The 21,634-nt window shown below is 39.2% G+C and overlaps 1 protein-coding gene and 1 pseudogene across 2 annotated transcripts; one reads left to right on the forward strand and one right to left on the reverse strand.

Annotated features, from left to right (window-relative positions):
• Positions 1 to 3,902: 3,902 nt before the first annotated feature.
• LOC308433148 (heat shock transcription factor, Y-linked-like) lies at positions 3,903 to 5,060 on the reverse strand (the record flags this gene model as incomplete). Its single annotated transcript, XM_080933069.1, has 1 exon — positions 3,903 to 5,060. The coding sequence occupies one exon, from the start codon at positions 5,058 to 5,060 to the stop codon at positions 3,903 to 3,905; it is 1,158 nt and encodes a 385-aa protein (XP_080789195.1).
• Positions 5,061 to 13,028: 7,968 nt separating this feature from the next.
• Positions 13,029 to 13,813, forward strand: LOC308433016 (large ribosomal subunit protein eL8-like; annotated as a pseudogene). The gene has a single exon. The product of its transcript is annotated as a large ribosomal subunit protein eL8-like (transcript).
• Positions 13,814 to 21,634: the final 7,821 nt, after the last annotated feature.

Here is a 21,634-nt window from a genome sequence, read left to right on the forward strand (position 1 = left end):
TTCCCTCCAGAAACTCATTCACTTCTAGTGGTAGAGCTGCCAAACATGTAGGACTGGTGAAAAGTGTGTAAACAAATTATCCAGCTAACCAAGTTGCCACAGCGAGCAATTTTGTTGTTGATTTCAATGTGAGCAGGGCAGAGCTGTGAAAATGTTCAGGTACAGAATTCTCTCTCTCTCTCCCTTCCCCCGCCTCCCTCCCTCCCTCCCTCTCTCTCTCTCTCTTTCTCTCTCTTTCTCTGACAGATAATATTTCTCGTTTTGAATGGTTTTTTTCACTATCTTCCTTTTGAGTTTCAAGGCAAATTCCAAAATCTATTCAGAGTTGATCTGCTTTTAGAAATGTGTTTTCCTTTTTCCTACCAAACAGGAACCATAATTGACAGGTAGGACTCTGGGTTAATCTTTGGTTTGTTATAGCTTGTCTTTGTATCTCTTAGGATGTTCAAGACCATTTGGATAGGAAAACATTCTAAACTTTCAGCAGCAGATTATAAGCTAACAGTGGCCAACCAGCGAAGAGACCTCAGAAAATATGAAAGACATATCAAATGAGGCAAGCTGACAACAGAGAGAAAGAAAACTGAAGGGTGTCTCAAAAGCAAATCGATGGTGTGGCTCAGAAGTGTCTTGCCCAAGCATTTCCATTTGCAACTCATTTAGGTAATGCAGAGTATATGCCAGAGGAAAGAAACTAGAAAATACAAAGCTAATATGTTTCTCTTCCGATGACGAGCCAACAGATAAAGATGGGAATTGAGTGGAGATCATCTAAGTCTGTTGATACGAAATATCACTCACCTCTCCAAGAGATTAAGACAGCATTTGTTCTCAAACCAGTCATGAATGAACATAGTCTAGGAACATAGATTTAGGTTAATCCAAACAGTGTGTTCCAATATGGCAAGACCAGCCTGAAAGTTTTGCACTTACGCAACAGAATAGAGCCACAAGTCAAATACATTGGAGGATCAGCAAAGTGGGAGAATCTCCCTTATAGGTCTCAGATGCTATCTGATGACATCCTTAGCTCCTGGGTTGTCAACACATTGAAAGCAGTTTTACTTGCAGTTGCATGGATGGTAGGTCAGGAGCATGTGGAAAAATGAGTGGTTATACAGCCACAATAATTTGGCTCTGGATCACAACATTCCTGCTATCCAGAATCTAGAAGCTTTAATCCATCAATCAACCTTGTAGAACCTTTAAGGCAAGTGTGACTCTTCTTCAGGCTCCTCCCAAACTTCAAGTCATTTAAAGATTTTTTTTTTCCCTACCCAAAAAATTATAGGGAAAATTAAGTAAAACTTGCTGAATAGCAAAACATTAGAAAACGCCGTTTTTAGTTCAATTACATATAGAAAGTCACATGAGATGGCTGCTTACAGCTCTGCTGGAAATCACAAGGGGAATAAGTTACTATCGTCTGTCAAATGCACACACTTGGGGGTTTCTGCCATTCATGCCTCAGCTTCGTCCAGCACGGTTCTGAGGGAGATCATACGGTGAGACATAGAAAGATGCAGTAAGCCACAATGCCAAGGAAGAGAAAGAAAGTACAAGAAGTGCTAACTTAATTGAATAGTTAGTGAGACAAAAGATTTCCAATACTCTTCTAGAAGTCAATGATGAACTTGGCTCTGAATAGTCTATGCAGGCTGACCAGGTCTGCTTGGTAGTGTACGTACAAGTTGAAAGTGATGAGGAAGCAGATGGGAGCAAAGGCGTCCACCTGTAATCCCAGCCCCAGAAGGCAGATCTCTGGAAGCTGGCATCCCAGCTGATGTACATGGTACATTTCCGGGCACTCAGACCTATGTAGTTAAGATCCCACATCTAATATAAATTAAGAATAAATTCTCTGTAAAAAGTAACAGCACAGTAACATCTGACCCTGCAGTGCTCCTGAATAAAACATGTCGTACAGTAAAGTGCTTGTGGGGGGGGGCTGTCTGAGACAAGCCAAAAGACTAGATCTTACTCTACATCTCACCAGTAGAAACATTGGCTATAGTATGTGAGTCACATAAATATAAATGTACTAGTAAACTATAACCTAGAGCCTTATAGGTTTGGCTTAATATATCATGGACATTGTTGCTATTATTTTCGTGTTCAGCGGCTATTAGTATGGTGATTTGACTGTGAAAATCCACATTGTGAGGATTATCCAGGATATGGAGGTGTTTCCTTCCCAAACAGAGCCCTGATACAAAGCCCCTCTCACAGGGAATGTCTAAGCCTGCTAAAGGCTACCCATTCCCACTGTTTGTTTACAGTGATGTTTCCCAGTTTGATTTTTTTTTTTTTTTTTTTTTTTTTTTTTTTTTTTTTTTTGAGCTTGAACATCTTCGGGCTGGGAATTCATTCTCCAGTTTGGCTGTAATGTCTTCCTACCTCTTGCCATGGTCTTATTTATATTCTCTGTGTCGCCTCTCTAGAAATTTGAGTTTGAGACCCTTTGTATGTGACTCCGTAAAACAAAATATTTTATAAACTCCATGTCTGTTCCTCTGTAGCAGCTGCTTTGAGGAAATATCAAAGGAACAATGACTACTCATGCTTTGCAGACAGCTGAGTCTGTGGGGGAAGATAATAGCAAACACTTAAGAGCATATACTCCGACCATAAACAATAACTATTCTATAGATTTTATGGCTCTTTATGTTTTAGCAATCTACTTCACATTCATTGCTGCCGGTAGTGTCTTCCAGGAGTCCCATGAAACAATCAAAGTAGAATTATGACTTTGATTCTTTTACTTCATATAAGAACTCTGATTTCCAAAATTGCAAACCACCTTAGCTTAGGGCACATGACTAACCCCAGGTACAGCAGAGAACACAGGAGACAGTATTCACAGATTTATAGCCTGCACAGCACCATATAGAGACAGTTCATAATATTTTCTCAATAAATATTCAAGAGAATGCTTGGACTCATAAAAATGGATGACTAGAAGATTGCAGATAAGGATGATAACAAACCCCAACCACACTATATAATACTTCAAATTCTTGAATTATACAAAAGCCACATACTTGTATGGCCCCTGCTCTATACTCTTTGAATATATAGGAAAGGTTAAAAATGGAAGCCAACTAAAAATTTAGATGTAAATATGATAGTTCCAAGTTCTTCCTGAAAGGAAGTGATTATTTTTTCTCCCTAGAAAAAAAGAATTTCTCAGGAAATAGAACTCTGAAGTTTAAGACGTTAAACCACTCAAAGCCAAAATGGAAAAAAAAAAAATCAAGAGTACACGTGCATTTATTGCAATACTTTCTACAATAGAAAACTATCAGAAACTGCCTTGGTGCCCACTGACTAACTGAACGAAAATACTTCTGTACATTTACAAAATAAAAACAGAAAGGATGGGCAAGATGCTCAGTGGGTAATTTTTAGACATTTTGAAAAGTGAATATGTATTATGTGTATTTCTATATGCATATACTTGATGTATGAATACATAAATATATTTGTACAGAGACTCACTAATATTTATTTGTACACATATATGCATTCTTTTTAAAATCAGGAATATTTTATTTTATATGTGTGAATGTTTTGTCTGCATGTATGCCTGTGCACCACATCCATGTACTGACCATGGAAGACAAAAGAGGGTTTGGATCCCCTGAAACTGAGTTACAGAGAATTGTTAGCTGCCCTGTGGATGCTGAGAATCAAACTCGGGTGCTCTAGAAGACCAGCCAGTACTCTTTTTGTTTGTTTAAGGTGCACATAGAGTTTTATTGTTCTATTACGATAATCTCAGGTACACTCCAGGTGTTTGTCAACACGAATTCTAATCTCTGCTATCCTGAATGTCTTCATAAAGAAAGCAAGTATTGTTGATAATTATAAAATTGATGGCCTCAAGAAGATGGGTGATGGTTCTATGTAGATGCCACCGCAGTAGGTGCTTCACTTTCCTTGTGTATTGGTAACTTGGGTTCACCTTTGGCTTTTGAGTCAGAATAAGTAGCTGAACTGGATGAAAAATGAGGAAACCCAGGTTGGAAGGAAGGCTCTCCCTGCATTTCAATACAACCATTCCACAAGTGAGACACGTCCCTGCGGTTTTGAGTAATAGAGGTTATAATGAAATTCATAGTGCTGTCATTGGCTTGAGTGTAGATTCTCTGTGAGTCCATATGAAGGGAGGGCACCTCAGTTAAGGGAGCAGGGTGATGCGTTATAATTTCTTCAGGTGGTCTGAAAGAACTTGATGTTGCAAGAGAAAAGTCACTTCTGATGACATCCACCGTATCAGAACCCCCTTGAGCCAGAGAAGGCTTCTGTCTCAGATACACATTTGAAATACTAGAACCGGACAACAGATTTCTCTCACTGGTTTGGACAGCTACACCCAAACTATGGTCATCCATCTTGCCCAAGTCTGGTCTGAAGTTTTTGTTCTTAAACTCTGGGAGTGATGGAGTAGTTCCACGGGAAACTGTTTTAATCCCAATTCTCCTTTTCATTCTCTCGATGAGATGGGGGCAGTCTCTCAGGAAGTTTGGATTCTGGTAGAACTGTAACTTGCATGAGGCAGAAATCCCCTTTTCTTCCGCCAGAAAGTCAGGGAGAGAAGCAGATCTCTGGAAGTTCTGTCTCATTTTCCTAAACCCGTAGAGATTAAGTTGTCTAACCAGACTTTTCATGCTGTCAGTCTCAAATATTCTAAAAGGAGCTTTTCTTTCCAGCACTTCCTTCTTGAAGAGCTCTTCATTGATCACTATGTATGTCCCATCCTCGTCCCACCAAATGGACTTAAACTTGTCGCTTCCCACTATTTTCCAGAGTTTTCTGGGGAAGGTCATTGAAAATAAGTTACTCTCTTCATCTGGCTCTGAGGCACAGAGGGTATGAGGCGGCCTCTTTATCAAGAATCGCTGAGCCAAAACCTGAAATGCACTTTCCTCGATAATAGCCCATAAGTCTGAGTCCTTCTGAGCTGTGCTGTCACACCAAGGCTCACCGGAAGAGGTCTCTGAATCTGTTGATAGACTGTTGGGGGAAACATCCAGCATTTCCGAAGGTACCTCAGCCATATCTTCTACTCTTTACCCACAAAGACTTCACATCTGAACAGCTTTGTACTCTGCAGATTATATTGGTGCTTCAGCAGTCCTACACAGATGAAAAGTAAGTGACGACATCATAAAGGTAGTCAGTCTTATAGCTCTGACATCATAGAAGCACATAGGGCTCCTGGTGATCACTGAAGAACATTATGCTAAAAGTGTCCCTGTCCTTTGCAGGAATGTTCCCAGGAAAGTGGAAGAGTAGCCCCTTACTGAAGATGTCAAAATGTCATTCCTAAAGACACTTTCCTGCCCCTTTTTTATTAGGCTTTATATTATTTAAAACAATTAAATACAGTTTGACCATATTCTTCTCCCCTAAGTATTTCTAGATTCCCCCCCTCCTTCCTACCCACTCAATTTTCAGTCCTTTCCCAAAAAGCAAGCAAAAACCCAATATAACAACAACAACAAAAAGCCCAAAACCCGAAAAAAATAAGATAAAATACCACCCAAAATGAGAAAAGAAAACACTGAACTGTAACCAAATAAAGACATACTAAAAAAAAAAAAAAAAAAAAAAAAAAAAAAAAGAAAAAAAAAAGAAATCCTGTGGGGCCTATTATATGTTGGTCAGCTACTTCAGAATATGAGGCCTGCGCTGGAGTGGTTGAGATACCCAGTGTTAATCCACTGGAGAAAATTAATTTTTCTTCCCTAAGCAGGTATAAATGACAGTTCCTTTGTTAACCATGGCCCCAGAACAACCAGGGCTCTTAAACTCTGAGCCATCTCTCCATTCCTGACATACTTGCATTTCCTCTATAGAATGTTCTTCCTAACCTTGACATACTTGCATCCTTCGATGTTTTATGTATGTATGTGTATAGTAATAAATAGCTGTACATATACATATATTTAATTATGTTGGCAAAAATAAGAAAAATGCTAACAAAATAAGTTAAAACTAATGAAAATGGTAATCCTGGGTACAGAGAAAGGCAGATGGACAGAAGTGAACCCTGATTAATGTACTTTTTTTCTTTTAATTCATACAATATATTTTTCTATTATTCCCTTTTCTCATCTTTTTAAAATTATTTTGTAGAGTTTTACTTTGGAATCACAATATTTTTTATGTTTAAGACAAGTAAATTAAAAAGACAATCTCTAAAAGCTAAGATCTGCTGTTTTTCTTTAATAAAATCTCAACTGTTTGATTTTGTAATGAAAAGTTGCGAGCTGAGGTAAAATCTGCTCGCTCAAGGAGGCAAATAAAGTACCCTGCCAACTTCCTCCACAGCCAAAATCACAAAAAAAAAAAAAAAAAAAATTTTCCTCCACCAGTCTTCAAAACTCCTTTAAATTCAATGTCCCTCCTTTCTACTTGCTGTGTGCCTCTCTATCCAGTCTCCTGACTTCTTCTTACTCTCTATGGTGTTTTTCTTATGTTCATTCCCTTGACCAATAGGTTACTTGCTCCACCTCTTGAACTATGGTTGGCTTTTAAGGTCCTGTTCAGACTAAGCAGAAAGCTCTTTGATTAAAGGTATGAACAAGTGCTGAGCCATAGCACAAATAAAAACAGGTTTCTCCAGTAAACAATTCAATCTTAGGGCTCACAGTGTGATTAAGTATCCTGCAGCAAAACTCAGGATATATGATTTTACCAATGAAGACTTGGGAGCCAGATGCTGGGGTGACATCCACATAGCTCAGAGAGGTAGAGAAAGTACCCAGCCGACTTCTTCCACAGCCAATGTGCCAGAAAGAACTTCTCCTCCTCACAGTCTCCAAAACCTTGAACTAATGAATAAATTCATGAAATATAGAAACTCTGAAATAAATGAATCCAGTTACATACCACATTCATGACATCAGCAGGCAAATGGAAAGATATATTTCAAGTGAACTTAGCACAAAATACAAGGCTTGGCCTCTAGCTCCTGTTGGTTTATATTAAAAGCAAACACAGCAGCAGGGCATGGAGCCATCAGAGTGGCAGATGCCCAAGTTATCTGAAGAATGACTTGGTGCTGCTAGGCATACATGACAGAAAGAGGAAAGTAGCTGTGGATAAGTCAGTAGACGGAACTGTGATTGCTACAAGAATACCTGCAGTGAGGTCTGTGTGCCAAAGTCAAATCCACCATTTCTACCAAAATGGCTGCACCAGGATCAACTCTACTTCCTGGGTCCAACTAGAAGGCAGCATGAAATGAGGCGATTTCCCAAATAAATGACGGAGGTTACAGCCAGTGTCTTTAACACAATTTTTATAAACCTAAACATAGCCCAGCCTCATCTGGAGATATTAATTAACCCACTCATCTTATTGAGTCTGAGGAAATGGATAACAGTAGGGGGAAAGGAATTAGATAGGAACAAAATCATCTTCAAAAAACATGCCATAAACATGAGATGAGAGAATTATCAAGCAATTTAACAAAACAACAGACTGGTCTTTCTCTTGGGCTGGAAGCTCAGTAAGGTCAATGATGCTAAATGAGGTACGAGCTGGAGGGATGGGAAAAGTTGTGAGTTACCGAGTGGAGTATGCTAGGGCTGTCAGCTTGGGGCTTTGTGAGACCCCTCACAGTGGGAGTGTGAGCTGTCTCCAATTCTTCTGCCTGCTTGCAGGACCCATTTTCTCCTACTGGGTTGCCCCATTGTGTGGATTGATATGAGGGTATGTGCCTAATCTTACTGTAATTTGTTATGCCATGTTCAGTTGATAGTCCTGGGAAGTCTGTTCTTTTCTGAAGGAAAATGGAGGAAGATGGGTTGGATCTGGGGGAGATGGGAGAAGGTAGTTTAGAGGGAAGAAGGGGGGAATACTGTGGTTGGTTTGTACTATATGAGAGAAGAATAAATTTTTTAAAAATAACAAGTAATGAAAATTCTCAACTGACTTTTTTGTGATAGTATTATTTCATTAAAAAAAATTAGCCAAAAAATTTAACCAATAGTAACTGCCTATAAATAGGATTAAATATGCTATGGGGCAATTGTAAGATTTCAATAATTGGAATCTTTTCAACAAGTGACACTGAATCAGTTTGACATCCAGAAGGACTGAACATGCCCAAGCTTGGGGAAGGGGAGGAAATGGCAACAAAGTATGTACACAGACTAACCTGCTTCACACAAAGCTACACCACAGACCTCAGTGGGACGTGTAAGCTCGTGAACATCCAGCAGGTACTGAAACCATCGAAGTGACCTTGATTTTAGTGAATGAAACTATAAGCGATCTTGGTTTTAGCAATTTTTTGACTAGATCTAACACCAAAAGTTATGGGCTATGAAAGAAAGAGTTGCTTCATCGCTGCAAAAATCATCTAAGAGAATGACAAGATAATCCACAAGCTAGAAGTAAAACTTGTAAAGTTGATGCCCCAAAACTCCTAAAACTCAACAATAATAAAAAATAAAAAACTCAATGGAACAATTAAATATGTAACAGACACCTCACTAATGAAGGAACAAAGAAACTAAGTGAAAATATAAAAAGACTACATTCTATTTCATCAGAAAAATGAAAGTTTAAACAACAGTGGGGTGCCCCTATGAGCACAATGGCCTCATCCTGTAGCTTTCTTAGAGCTCAGTGATGACAGAAAGGCTCAGGGATACAAGAGTGCCTCTGTATCTTCTCACTGACGCTGATGACGAGGTTTTGGAACAACTGGGACTCTCACAACTGGTGAGAATTTCAATAGCCACTTTGCAAGATCATTTGGCAGTTTCTTCCAACATTAGAGGTATTCTTATTATGTGGAGTTGAAATTCCCAAGAAGTTGAAAACTTAAGTCCACACAAAAACTTGCTCATGGATGTTTCTAACAGCTCTACTCAACAATGGGGCCAAAACTTGAAAGCGACCAAGGTATCCGTAAGTGTGCGAAAGTGGATGTGGCATTCTGAACACTTTTGAAAATGTCAAAATGGGGAGATGGTGCAACAAATGACTGGTTGAAAAGTGGGGTGCGTAGATCCTGTGTAGGATAGTAAAAACATTGGGGTGACACCAGTGATGGATGAATGGCATTGTACATCTCTCCAACGCAACTAGAAGTACAGGCCCAAAGGGGTGCTTTTGCAGTGCCACACTGTCCTTAGGTAGCAATCATTAGCTACATATTTTCATCAGCTGTAAGTGATGCAGGTGTAAATGCAGGTCTCTGGTACAGGATAACAGGGATGGAGAGACTTCACAGAGGAACATGCAAGAGATCTCCGTACCTTTGCATGCATCAGGAGTGAGAAACTCCTCTGAGAGTTTATTTTTTAAATGTTTAAAAACAATAATTCAAAGCCAAACACTAACAATTAGTTATTGCAAAATGTGCCTTAACTGGAAGTATAAAGCCTGCCTACATGGAATGTTCCTGCTCTTTGCCTACTGTTAAGAGGGAGCCAGAGAATGCTCATGGGAGAATCATTTTAACATTACCACTTTTCTTATAGTTTAGTGGATTTTGTAGGTCTGAAAGTAAGCTCAAATGATGGGTAACAGAGAGAGCTAATAAAATTCATCTAGGTAGAAAAGTAACCTGTGTAAAATCCAAGGAAATTCTTTTATTTCCAAAGATAACCAGAAATGTGGGATCCATGCATTGATGTCACAGGCAAAGAGAAAATACAATGTGGAGAAATTGAGAATCTGATAGAAAACAAATTACCAAGAATTCAAGTGATTTTAATGCAGCAGGCTTTAGGTATTTTCACATACAGGTTTTAAAAGTAAGTTCAGTTACTAAGTCTACTTTTATTTGTCCTTTACTCCCTCCAAAGAGAAAGACCTTTTTTCATCCTGTCTTGTGTGTTTAAAAACCATTTTAAAAAGTAAATACTTAAATTTTTAAAAAATGTTACAAAATTGCTTACAGGCAAGTATCAGGAAGTTGCATTCAATTCAGATAAACTTCAAAGTGATACAGGGGCCCAGGACCACCGTCTAGCCTAAAAGCAAATCAAGCTGAAGGTCTTATATAAACAAATGTGTTTATGTCTCTCTTTTCCATGTACATTAAATTTCCCTTATTCATCTAACAGGATGAAAACATAGTATTTTAAGCACATATGATTTTTTAAACTAACTATTTTAGAAAATGTGAAGTTACAAAGATCAATATTAAATTTGAATGCACTTTTAGATATATGTTCTAATGTAAATCTCACTTAGATCATCTTTAAAGCTTTGCGTGAATTAGTCTCCATAAATGTTCACCTGTTTTACATGTGTAATCTCTGTCCACACATTGCCAGTAACTCTGACATGTTTTCCTGAATGAAGGTCTTGCCTATGTAGTGCAATGTGTGCTTTGAAGTGGTTATAAAACCAACCATTTAAAAATAGCATGTTCGAGTTACAAAGAGTTTAATACTACTGTAGAAATAAGTCAAAAAGACATATAAAATTCACTTGATAAAATGTCACAAAGTTACACAAGGAAAGAGGCAAAATAAAATAAATTCCCCTAATGCACTGCAAATATCAACCACCACACACTACCTACAAGCCATATGTTTTCCCATCTGTTCTGTTATCATCAACTAAATTTATAGTATTTGGGCTATCAGAAGGATTGTCAAGCATGATCCGAGCATGATTTTAAGCCCAGGTGTTACTGTTAGTTTGGGTTTCTTTTCTTTTCTTTTTCTTTTTTTTTAAGGAGATACCTACTTCTACACCCATGCCACCATTGAGGACATGTGAGCGGTTCAGATAAAATTTCCCCAGCATCTCTGAGGAATGTGAGTCTGTCCTCCGAAGGTTTAGACAAACTATCATGAACTGATCAATCTACTACTTTCAACCTCTTGAGTAGAGCTACTCCCAGTGAAGCCAAAATTTCTGAAGGCAGATAGAAAAAATCCTTTGAAAGGCAGCAGGGCTGGGCCTATGCCTTTTAATTGGGAGATTCTGCCCTTTCATAGGCCACATTGGAAGATGTTGCTCTGTGACCCAGTCTTTGCTTTAAGTCACTTATTTAGCAAAGGTCAGGATTATTATTCACTTAGACTATGTGGCAAAGGTGATGAAGAACCATCCAGGGTTCTATTCTAACATCTAAGACTCAAGTCAGAGTATTTGGTTGCCTTTGAGGAAGGACATGTCCATGTTGTGAGGGATCCATGCACAGTATACACAGCAGGACTTTAGGGGTCTTTGGAACCGAGCATAATCAAATCAGAAGACAGCAGAGTCCTCTGCTGTACAGGTACCTAGATCCCAACTCTGTGGTCACATGGATATTAGAGAGATGCGTCTGAAAGGACCACCATGGTGATGACAAGTTGATTTCAGACTCTCTCAGGGGAAAAACTGAACTATATGAGAGCTCCTCACTCATGAGCACACCAACATGATGGAGGCTTAGTGTGTAAATGGCTAAACACAGTGATTTTTAGGGTTATAGAAACTAACCTGAATATTTAAAAATTCAAATGACTTCTTGTTAGCAAAGTAAGCCATATCTAAGTATTCTTACTAACAGGGAAAATATGAAACCCTCCACGTCTGCTGAGACTGGTAGACTGTCTTATGCTTCAAAACACATTGACCTTCTGCTTCTAGGAGGCAAGTGGACTTCTCCCATTTCACTAGATTCAGTCATTTGGTTGGCTTTGGCAAAAAGAATGCAAATGGATGAAAGTTGGTGTTTTAGCTCTGGAGGAACATGGGTCTGTAACCCCTTTCAGCTTCCATCTAGACAAACAGTAACTATGGCAACACTGTCGAAACTAGCGAATATGTATACCTCTCTCTCTCTCTCTCTCTCTCTCTCTCTCTCTCTCTCTCTCTCTCCCCCCCCCCCCATTCAAGTGTTGATTGAGAAAAGAATACAAACACTCTAAATTTAAAGGTTTCACTAAACTAAGATCTTCATTATATTTGATGGTGAGAATGTGCTTAAAATATGCTAAAATCAATACATTACACAAGTGCGTGCAACTGAATGCATGAAAGAAATAGTAATATATAACAATAGTGGATGTAGATAAATAACTTCAGAATATAATAATCTAAGATTGTTGAATTCAAGTACAGAGTGTGTATCTGTGTATCAATTATGTGTATATGCATAATAAGCTAATATATAAATGTTTAATTTCTAATGGGTCTTGGACTCAGGTCCAAAATGGTTGCAGGTGAGAAATAACTTTTATATTCTATTTTATTACATTGAACAACAATGAAGAAGTGAGACAGAGAAGCTGAAAACATAGTGGCTTTTTTTAAGGCAATGGTAACTGCAAACAATATATAAAGGTCTTAACATTTTAGATTTTGTCAACAGTTTTTAAATAGATAATTTTAAAATAAAGTTTTGAATGCAAAAATAATCATAGTCATTGAAAAAAATTAAGGCATTGATTTTTCTATCCTATAGTAATTAATGACAAAAAGAATACAGAGAGAACTACTTTGAAAGAATAAACACCAGTGTCTGGGGAGGTGTTCAGTTGTAAAGCGCTTCTGGGCCACAGAGCTCATGTTTACGGGGGTGCTTATGATGCAAGGGAATAGCTCCATAGTTAGGAGTTCTTGCTCTCTTTGCAAGCACTGGAACCCCATAATGGGCATTTTACAATCACCTATAACTCCAGCTTCAGTGCATCTAACACCCCCACCTAATCACAGTAGGTGCATGCACACACGCGCACACACACACACACACACACACACACACACACAGAGAGAGAGAAAGAGAGAGAGAGAGAGAGAGAGAGAGAGAGAGAGAGAGAGAGAGAGAGAGAGATGCATGTATATAAGTAAAAATTAAATAAAAATGGAAATTGCAAAACCAAGAGTGATGGAGCACATCTGTAATCCAAGTGCTGAGGTTGGACCAGCTGATGGACTCATGGGGCTGACTGGCAAACCAGTCTAGCCTAGTTACCAAGCCGCAGACCAATAAGAGGCCCTGCCTCAGAAGTAAATGTTGTCTGGAGAAAGACACCTGCTCTCTCCTCCAGCTGAGAAAGATGCCCAAAGGAAAGAAGGCCAAGGGGAAGAAGGTGGCCCCGGGCCCCACCGTTGTCAAGAAGCAGGAGGCCAAAAAGGTGGTCAATCCTTTGAGAAAAGGCCGAAGAACTTAGGCATTAGACAGGATATCCAGCCCCAAAAAGATCTAACATGATTCATCAAATAACCCCGATTCATCAGGCTGCAGCGGCAAAGAGCCATCCTCTATAAGTGGCTCAAAGTACCTCCTGCCATTAACCAGTTCACCCAGGCCCTGGACAGGCGAACAGCTACTCAGCTGCTTAAGCTTGCCCACAAGTACAGGCCAGAGACAAAGCAAGAGAAAAAGCAAAGGCTGCTGGTCCGTGCTGAGAAGAAAGCTGCTGGCAAAGGGGACGTCCCAACTAAAAGACCACCTGTCCGCTGAGCAGGAGTCAATACAGTCACCACCCTGGTGGAGAACAAGAAGGCTCAGCTGGTGGTGATTGCCCATGATGTAGACCCCATTGAGCTGGTGATTTTCCTGCCTATCTTGTGTCGAAAGATGGGGGTGCCCTGCTATATCATCAAGGGAAAGGCAAGGCTGGGGTGCCTGGTCCACAGGAAGACATGCACCACTGTTGCCTTCACACAGGTTAACTCAGAAGACAAGGGTGCTCTGGCTAAGCTGGTGAAATCTATTAGGACCAATTACAATGACAGATACGACGTGATCCGCCATCACTGGGGAGGCAACATTCTGGGTCCTAAGTCTGTGGCTCGCATTGCCAAGCTGGAAAAGGCAAAGTCTAAAGAACTGGGTTAAATGTACACTTAATTTTCTGTACATAAATATAATTACAAATATTAAAAAAAAAAGAAAGAAAGACACGTGAGGCTGTCCTTTGGCCTCAATACTCACAATGTGCCCTCACACACATATGCACACAAACACGTCAACACACACAAGGATAAATGTCACAATCCAAGAGTCTCTCAGATGGGGACCTTAGGTAATGAGGGTCTCACCTCTGCTTCTACGTCTCTCCTAACATCTGAAAGGTTGGATGCCTTGTAGCACAGCCTGGGTCGCAATGCTGCAGAGATTGCTTCTCCCAAGAGCTACGGCATCTATCACATAGCTAATCTTCCATCATAGTTTTGTTTCTAGATTTTTTTTCAAATCATGGCTTCAGAACAAATTACAAATGTGCATGTGTGTCTGTATGTGTGTGTATGAGCATATACTGGTATGAATTAAAATTTGTATTATATAGTGGGAGTTTAGCAAATAAAACAGTGCCATGTGAAGTCATGTGTATATAGTAAGCTAGATTATTCATTTTCCTTAAGAAACCAATACTCTATACACCACCAGTATTCTTTGGCTTGTAAACTGTCAAATTTCTTTTATTACAATTTTCATCAAAGGAAACAATTCTTTATCAAACAATGAGAGAATGGTAACCTAGGCATAAGAGTGATTCTACCTCTATTCTGAGTCTATAACCATGCTAGATTTTTAAAACAAAATACCATTTACAGTCATCTCTGAACGTACTAGAGACAGTAGATGTGTGTGTGTGTGTGTGTGTGTGTGTGTGTGTGTGTGTGTGTGTGTGTTTATATAATTGAGTGTATACACATAACTTTATACCATTTTGTCTAGGAACTTTGTGCATGAATACATATATGTATGCACACATACCTTAAAGAGTTCGTAAGTCTCCCTTATTGATATAAACCATGGACACACATGGTTTGGTTAAATTACCCCTGCCAGGTTTATTATCTACTCTATTCTCCCCACTGTTAGCATGTGTTATTGTATGGTTTTAAGAACTTGAGTGACTCACCATGAAGCAAGCTTAAAAAATGAGGGACAGATGTGTTTCTATGTATTTTTTTAAGGGTTGCTAGGATGGAAACCCTTTCATCTAATTTCAGAATCTCATCTCAGAGGTAGCTCTGGCCTCTTCAGAGGACATCTCCCTCACTCCTGAACCCCTCAACCACTAGGAAGACAAAATGCACACACTCTAACGCCACCCGCTGACTTGGATGATGGAGTGGACAGCAGCAGAATGTCCCTCCCCCCATCAGCAGAAGAAGTGATTGCTACAGAGTTTGCTCAGGAACGTTAATGGATGAGAACTTTCTCTGTGCACAGAAGATGCAGTGACTTCCCTTCTGCCCCTCAAGGCATGATTAACAAGAGACAGCCCAACAAATAATTTGCAGTGAAAGATCATAAACAGGACTACAGCCGTTGATCGGGTTTCAAAATTCTGGTCTTGATCTTTAACTGCATAGAAAAACCCACCCTGTGGTTAACATAAGGAAGAGCAGACATTAGCCAAAAGTCTTAATGGGAGGTCAAAGTCTCAATAAAAAGGTTTCACTTTTATATTTTAGGGTCACAAAAGGCATCAACAGTATCCAAATCATCTCCCTCTCTCACAACCCCCACCCCTTCTGGTGAAGCACTAACTCTATGTAGCATAGGTTAGCCTAGAACTCACTTCTGAGTAGCTGGGATAAGGTACTCACAGAAGTCCCTCTTTAACAAGATCTCAGGAACCTCAGTCCTAGTAGAAAAAAAAATTTAAAGAGTATCAATAGAAATGGCATTTGAAAATGATCTTTACATGGTAAGGATCTGATACCAGATAATTCACTACTAGTTATCTAGTGAGATTTCACTCCCAGGCATTCAGTTCTCCAGTTAAGGATAACAGGATTCCTTTTCCTTCCTTTAAGGGTAGAGAGGAATTTTGTGTCCTTCTGTGATTCTGTTCTTAGCTGCATTAATACTGTTCCCTTCATTTGTAGCTTGAAGACGTTAAGCTACATAGCAAACCACTGGGTTGTCTCTTCAAACATGGGTCTAAATTCCACATCACTGGGGTGAATAAAAAGAATTGTGAGTCCAGCCTGCAGCACCACCCAAGGGCTCCTTGAGCAAAAGCAAGGAGGGGTCATTCTTACTCCAAAAGCTCTTGGAAAGACATGAACTTGACTTACAGAGAGAAGGAGAGAAAGGAAGGAAAGGAGTATTTCTAGCTAGAAAAAGCAGAGTGTGGGTGAGCAAAAGTCTTACACAGCTTAAGCATGGAACTAGCCTAGAAAAATGCAGGGAGTGCTAGACTCTGTTGCTTTCCATTGGAGCATCATGGGGAATTGAGTTGGACTTTGGGAAACCCTGTTTTCTCGTTTCACACACTTGCTAACCTACCTCACCAGACTGCTGGGGAAATTATGGATGGGAAAGTATGCCTTCCACTGTAAAACCCTGTGCTATTGCTATGACCCACTGTCTCATAATCATATTTCATTAGAAAGGCAATAAGAAGGGAGAATAATGCAGAACTGTATCCTGTAGAGAGAAATGGATTCTTATCCTCACCTCCTACTCCAGCCCCAGTGAGGGGATGATGGAGAACTAGCCACAACTTGATCTCCATTGGTTTGGTTACTTTCTCCTGTTCTTATGCAGGGCATAGACAGCTTCTGTTTCAAGAATGGAAAGAGCTTGATGTGCTTATCTGATAATAGGCAATTTTTGTGTATCTAGTCATTTCTGTTGACCTGGTTCTCTGCAATGACTACAAAAATGTTCATTTATATTAGTATAAGAGAATGCCCTGTACCTACTGATGGACACAGTTATATGTCTATAAATTAAAATACCATCAAATGTATACATTAAATGCTAAAATGAGCATTTCCCTGTCTGTTCTTTTAGGGGGTGTTTTGGGTTTTTTTTTTTTTTTTTTTTTTTTTTTGAGATTCTGATATAATTACATAACTTTCCCCTACCCTATTGTCCTTTCAACTTGCTCTGTCTAATATTCAATGCCTCTTTTATCATTAATTATTGGTGTGTGTGTGTGTGTGTGTGTGAGAGAGAGAGAGAGAGAGAGAGAGAGAGAGAGAGAGAGAGAGAGAGAGACAGAGAGAGAGAGAGAGACATAAGTACACCCTGGTCACCCTGTATGATGTTATACTCATATGTATATATTTCCCCAGGGCTGATCACTCGGTACTGGATATCTGATTGGTGTAATTTGCCTGTGGAAGACTCTCTCCCTCTCTCAGTATTCCTTAGCTGCCTGTTGTTCTTTGTGTATTGTTGAGGCCTCCTGAGCTCACCCCCACTCATGTTAGTATTCCCGTCGGTGTCTTCTTCAGGTCATGTTCAGGAAACCATGTTGGTGAGACATTGTGGGTGTATCTTCCTCACATGCCTAGGAGACACAATCTCACAGCAACCCCCCTGCTCTGGGTTCTTATAATCTTCTCATCTCCTTTCTGCAATAATCCCTGAGTCTTAGGCACAAGAATTCTGTCGTGAATCTATCAGTTTGGACTGGGCTCGATTTTGATCACTTGTGCTTTTTGGTAACCGTCTGTTGCAAAGAGAAGTTTCTGTGATGCAAAGGGCAGAAATGAGCATCTTATTGAAGGAATTAATTTAAAGATGAAGCCCTAAAAGTAGAGCGGAAAATCAAAACACATTCAGTTTTTAAATTGTTAGCTCCTGTCATATTTTCCTTTCAATTTTTAAACCAATCTGTTATTTTCAAAATTGTGCTTGAGAAGTCCACTTTTATAACATTTATTATGTTTTGTATTAAAATGTATTTTGAGATAATAGCAGGATCACTTGCCTTCAAAAAGATTATGATGAAAGATTCCTCATAGCCCTTATCCAGTTGGCCCCAGTGGTGACATTCTACAGTACAACAGCACATCCAGAATGTTGGCATTCATATGGGATGTTGACACAGGACAGAGAAAGGGCATTTTCCCACAAGGACTTTTCAGTTGCCCTTCATGGCTCCACCAGTGCCCTCTTACCCTCAATTCCCTTCTCAACCCCTGAAAACTGCCAATGTATTTCTTATATCATTACTTCAATAATTTCAACAGTGTACTGTAAACAGAATCATATAAACATTCAGTTTTGTGGACATGCTGCTTTTTTCGAGCAAGATAGGCTTGAAATCTATCCAAGTTGCTACAGTACTACCATAGTAATTTTTCATTGCTAAGCAGTATTCCATGACATAGATATACCATTAGCATTTGATTATTTCCAGTTCATGACTATTATTTTTTTAAAGCACTTCCAGAACTACTTAAAATAAATGTCATAAGAGCACAAATCCTTACCTGAATTCTTTACCAATCTTGACCAAAAAGACAAAGTTGGTCTTTCACTGTTATGGAAACAACTTTGATGAAAAGTTGTTTTGTTTTAAATTTTACAATGCTCTGCACCATAGAGATGATGTTCCTTTCTTTCAGGCACACAGCAAGTTTGAGTGGATGTTGGAATCTGTCAAAGTCTTTACTTGTGTAACAGCTGTGCTCATAAATGTTGCCTTCTGTGGCCCGTTAGTACACTGGGTGGCGCTGGCTGCTTCTCTGTGTCCTGTGGCATCAGTGTAGATGAAACAGACTCTACCCAATCGGTTTGTCTGTTTTCTTCATATGCATTGTTTCCTTCCTTCCACTTTGAGTCTCTTGCTCTTCTTTCCTATGTTCTGAAACAGGAGTATAAATTACTGACTATAAGCCTTTTCCTCTTCCTAATCTTGGTAATGTGTCAGTCAAATTCCATGAATTTTGGTATGTTTTATTTTCTTCTTGATTTACTTCTTGACCTACAGATGATTTAGTAGTGTGGTGTTTAGCTCTCAGATACCTGGAACAAGTGTTTTTTTATCATGTGTCTACTATTAATTTTAAATATAATTCCACTTTGTCAGAGAAAACACAGTGTATACTTTTGATGCTTTTAAGTAGCTAGAATTTATTTTATGACTCATGAGATTATCTACCTTGGTATATATGTTCAATATATAACTCTTTCTTTGGAAAATATATAAATAAAAACTATCATGTATAAATTGACACTTCAACAGTTACTAATTCAGTAAATTTTGCACATGAGAATTTATTCAGCTTTAAGCATTCTTGTGTTGGTTGCTTTTGGCCTTTACCCATCTTTGTTGGAGTCACATTGGTTTATAGAAATCTTATACAAACCTAGATTGCCAGGCATCTATAGATCAAGTATTTCCTGCTTGTAGTCTTTCAATAGAGTGTAGAGTGACTTTCCTATGTGTACATTTATACTCTTGGGTATTTCAACTTCACTATTTACCTTGATATCTTGTTATCACATTAAGCGTAGAGATATTGTCTGAATACTTACTTGCTATTTTCTAGAATTTCTGATTATTTTATATTCAAGAATGGATTTATTAAAGATGTCTTAAAGTACACTTGATCATAAGCTTCCATGTGTCTTCTATAACACAATTTAATTCAATGATTTGGCAACATCTCTATTTAGATAGACTATCTTTTTGTATGTATTCATGGAATATAAGGGTAAGGACAAATTTTTTAATATTCACTGTGATATGCCCAAAAGTCCTCCTGGCCTCTTTACATTTTTAAAATTTAGATCATACATAACCTTACAATTTATACCTTTCCCATTGGCTGAAGAAAACTGAAGCCTGCAACAGTATGGAATTTGGGAGTAACACTCAAACTTTTGAAGCCAGCGTCTATTAACACCACTTTACTCTGAGGCTCTCTGTCTGCACATGTAAACAACAGAACAAACACCTCGGAAAGCTTAATCACTGTCTCTCAAGAGTAATCAATGTTACACTTAAGTAGTGACAGCCATTTAGTGACCATATTCCTCCTAGCAATGACACAGGCTTTGTCAAGGGCAGGTGTCTTGGTCACATAAAGAAACAATGGAAGGGCCTCCTGTCTGCCGCTCATTTCTTGTCATCCTGATAAATACTGGAGAGAAACACTTTTTTGAAAGGAAAAGATTTCCTATGGCTCCATTTCTAAGGTTCCCATCCATGCTCAGCTGTTTCACTTCTGGGCCCGCAGAGCTTGGACACCGAATGGTACTGTGGAGGAAAACCATTCATTCACCCTGAGCCACCCAGAGCAGAGGGGAGGGGGAGAGTGGGACCAGGGACAACATATGCCCTTCAAAAGCCATCCCCAGAGACGACTTCTGGCTCCCATCTTTCTGCCACTTCCGTCCTGTCTAATCAAATGCTGGATCCAGCAGTGGCGATTAAACCAGATGTCATTCTTTTACAATGAGTTGTTCTCCACGTTCCTGGGACATTGAAAGATGAAACTTTAATCTCTCCACTAAAGTCAGTTGGATCAGTCTTTCTCTTTCAGTGTTATACTAAGCTATACCATGAGGCAAGACAGGGACTTGGGACCCAGACTTTCAAACAGGTTAAATCAAAGTATTTATACCAAGTCAATCTAATCATTGACAGAATATTCTACATTTAGAAAATATGTTTTGAAGACAGATCCTTTTTAAGGGGAACCAAACTGCCCTCAGTAGACTTGACAAGAGCTTAGCAGAGCTGCAAACAACATTGAAAAGTGGTCAGCAAACATGACCTGTCAGGTGGCTGCTTTCACAAGAGTCTGAAGAATGGGAAAGATGAGTGAGTAGGCTAATCAGAAAAACTTCTAGCAAAGCCTACAGTGAGAGTTGGGGGGAAGCCGTGCAAACGGTAAAGAAAACCAGGATAAGCCTAGGGGTGAACTCTTGAGACGAGCAGTTGGCTTGCTGCTCTTGGAGAAGCACAGCTTAGAATTGGATTTAATGAATGTGTTAGGAAACAGAGACATCTTAGAACTTGACATTAAAGGAGTTTTGAAAAATCTGATTGATGCAACCAAATTAAACTCTTAAGGGCTCGTAAAGATAACAGAAAACAAATGTACGCTCAATTAGCAGCACAGAATAAAGCAACTGATGCACTTAATGATTATATTCAAGTCTCAAAACTGAGAAAACTTAGCTGCAGACAGTACAGAGAAGGGGGAAGGAAGGAAGAAAGGAGAAAAAGAGATTCCTGTATGTTTGAAGAAATGAGTTTTTACCAAATATTCAATCTATAGAAAATGTATACTGGAAAAGTAGAGGGAACCCTCTCAAAGGAGATGAAAAGATGGAGCATGCGTGTGCGAAGTCAGACACTTATAAAATAAAGACTTTTTTTTTCCTTTTACTTTTTGTTTGTTATTGTTAAAAAAAAAAAAAAAAAAAAAAAAAAAAAAAAAAAAAACACTCATTTGCAGTTACCAAAGCTAATCGTGTCAGCCAAGAAAACCTTTGTTAGCTTAGAAAACAAAGACATACATTGGGCCACAGAATGAAGAGTGGCTAAAAGAAGTGTCCTTACATATGCTGCATTCCAGATAGAGCATAAAGCAGAGGGATATATGTCAGGAATGTTCTGGAAAATCAGTTTCCCGAGAAAGCAAGCACATGGGCCTGAGACAGAACCCAAGGTCCTGGGCCAGTTTTATTCAAAATTGAGGCCATCCCATGGCCTGGGCCTGGACCAGGGGAGCAAACTCACTCCACTAGGTGAAATGAACAAAGCTGGCTTGTTCTAGTCTGCCTCATACTCCAGACACTTGTGGCAGACCTGAGACTCAACATACACATATCTAACTACACAGGGCCCTCCCCATGACACAGATGCAGGAGGAAGTTTGTGAAGATAGAAATGTGGGAAACAAGTTCCCACTAATGCCCCAAACCTACAGACCACCCTGCCTCAGCATC

The sequence above is a fragment of the Micromys minutus genome (assembly GCF_963924665.1).
Source record: "Micromys minutus genome assembly, chromosome: 19".
In the NCBI taxonomy this organism is placed as follows: domain Eukaryota; kingdom Metazoa; phylum Chordata; class Mammalia; order Rodentia; family Muridae; genus Micromys; species Micromys minutus.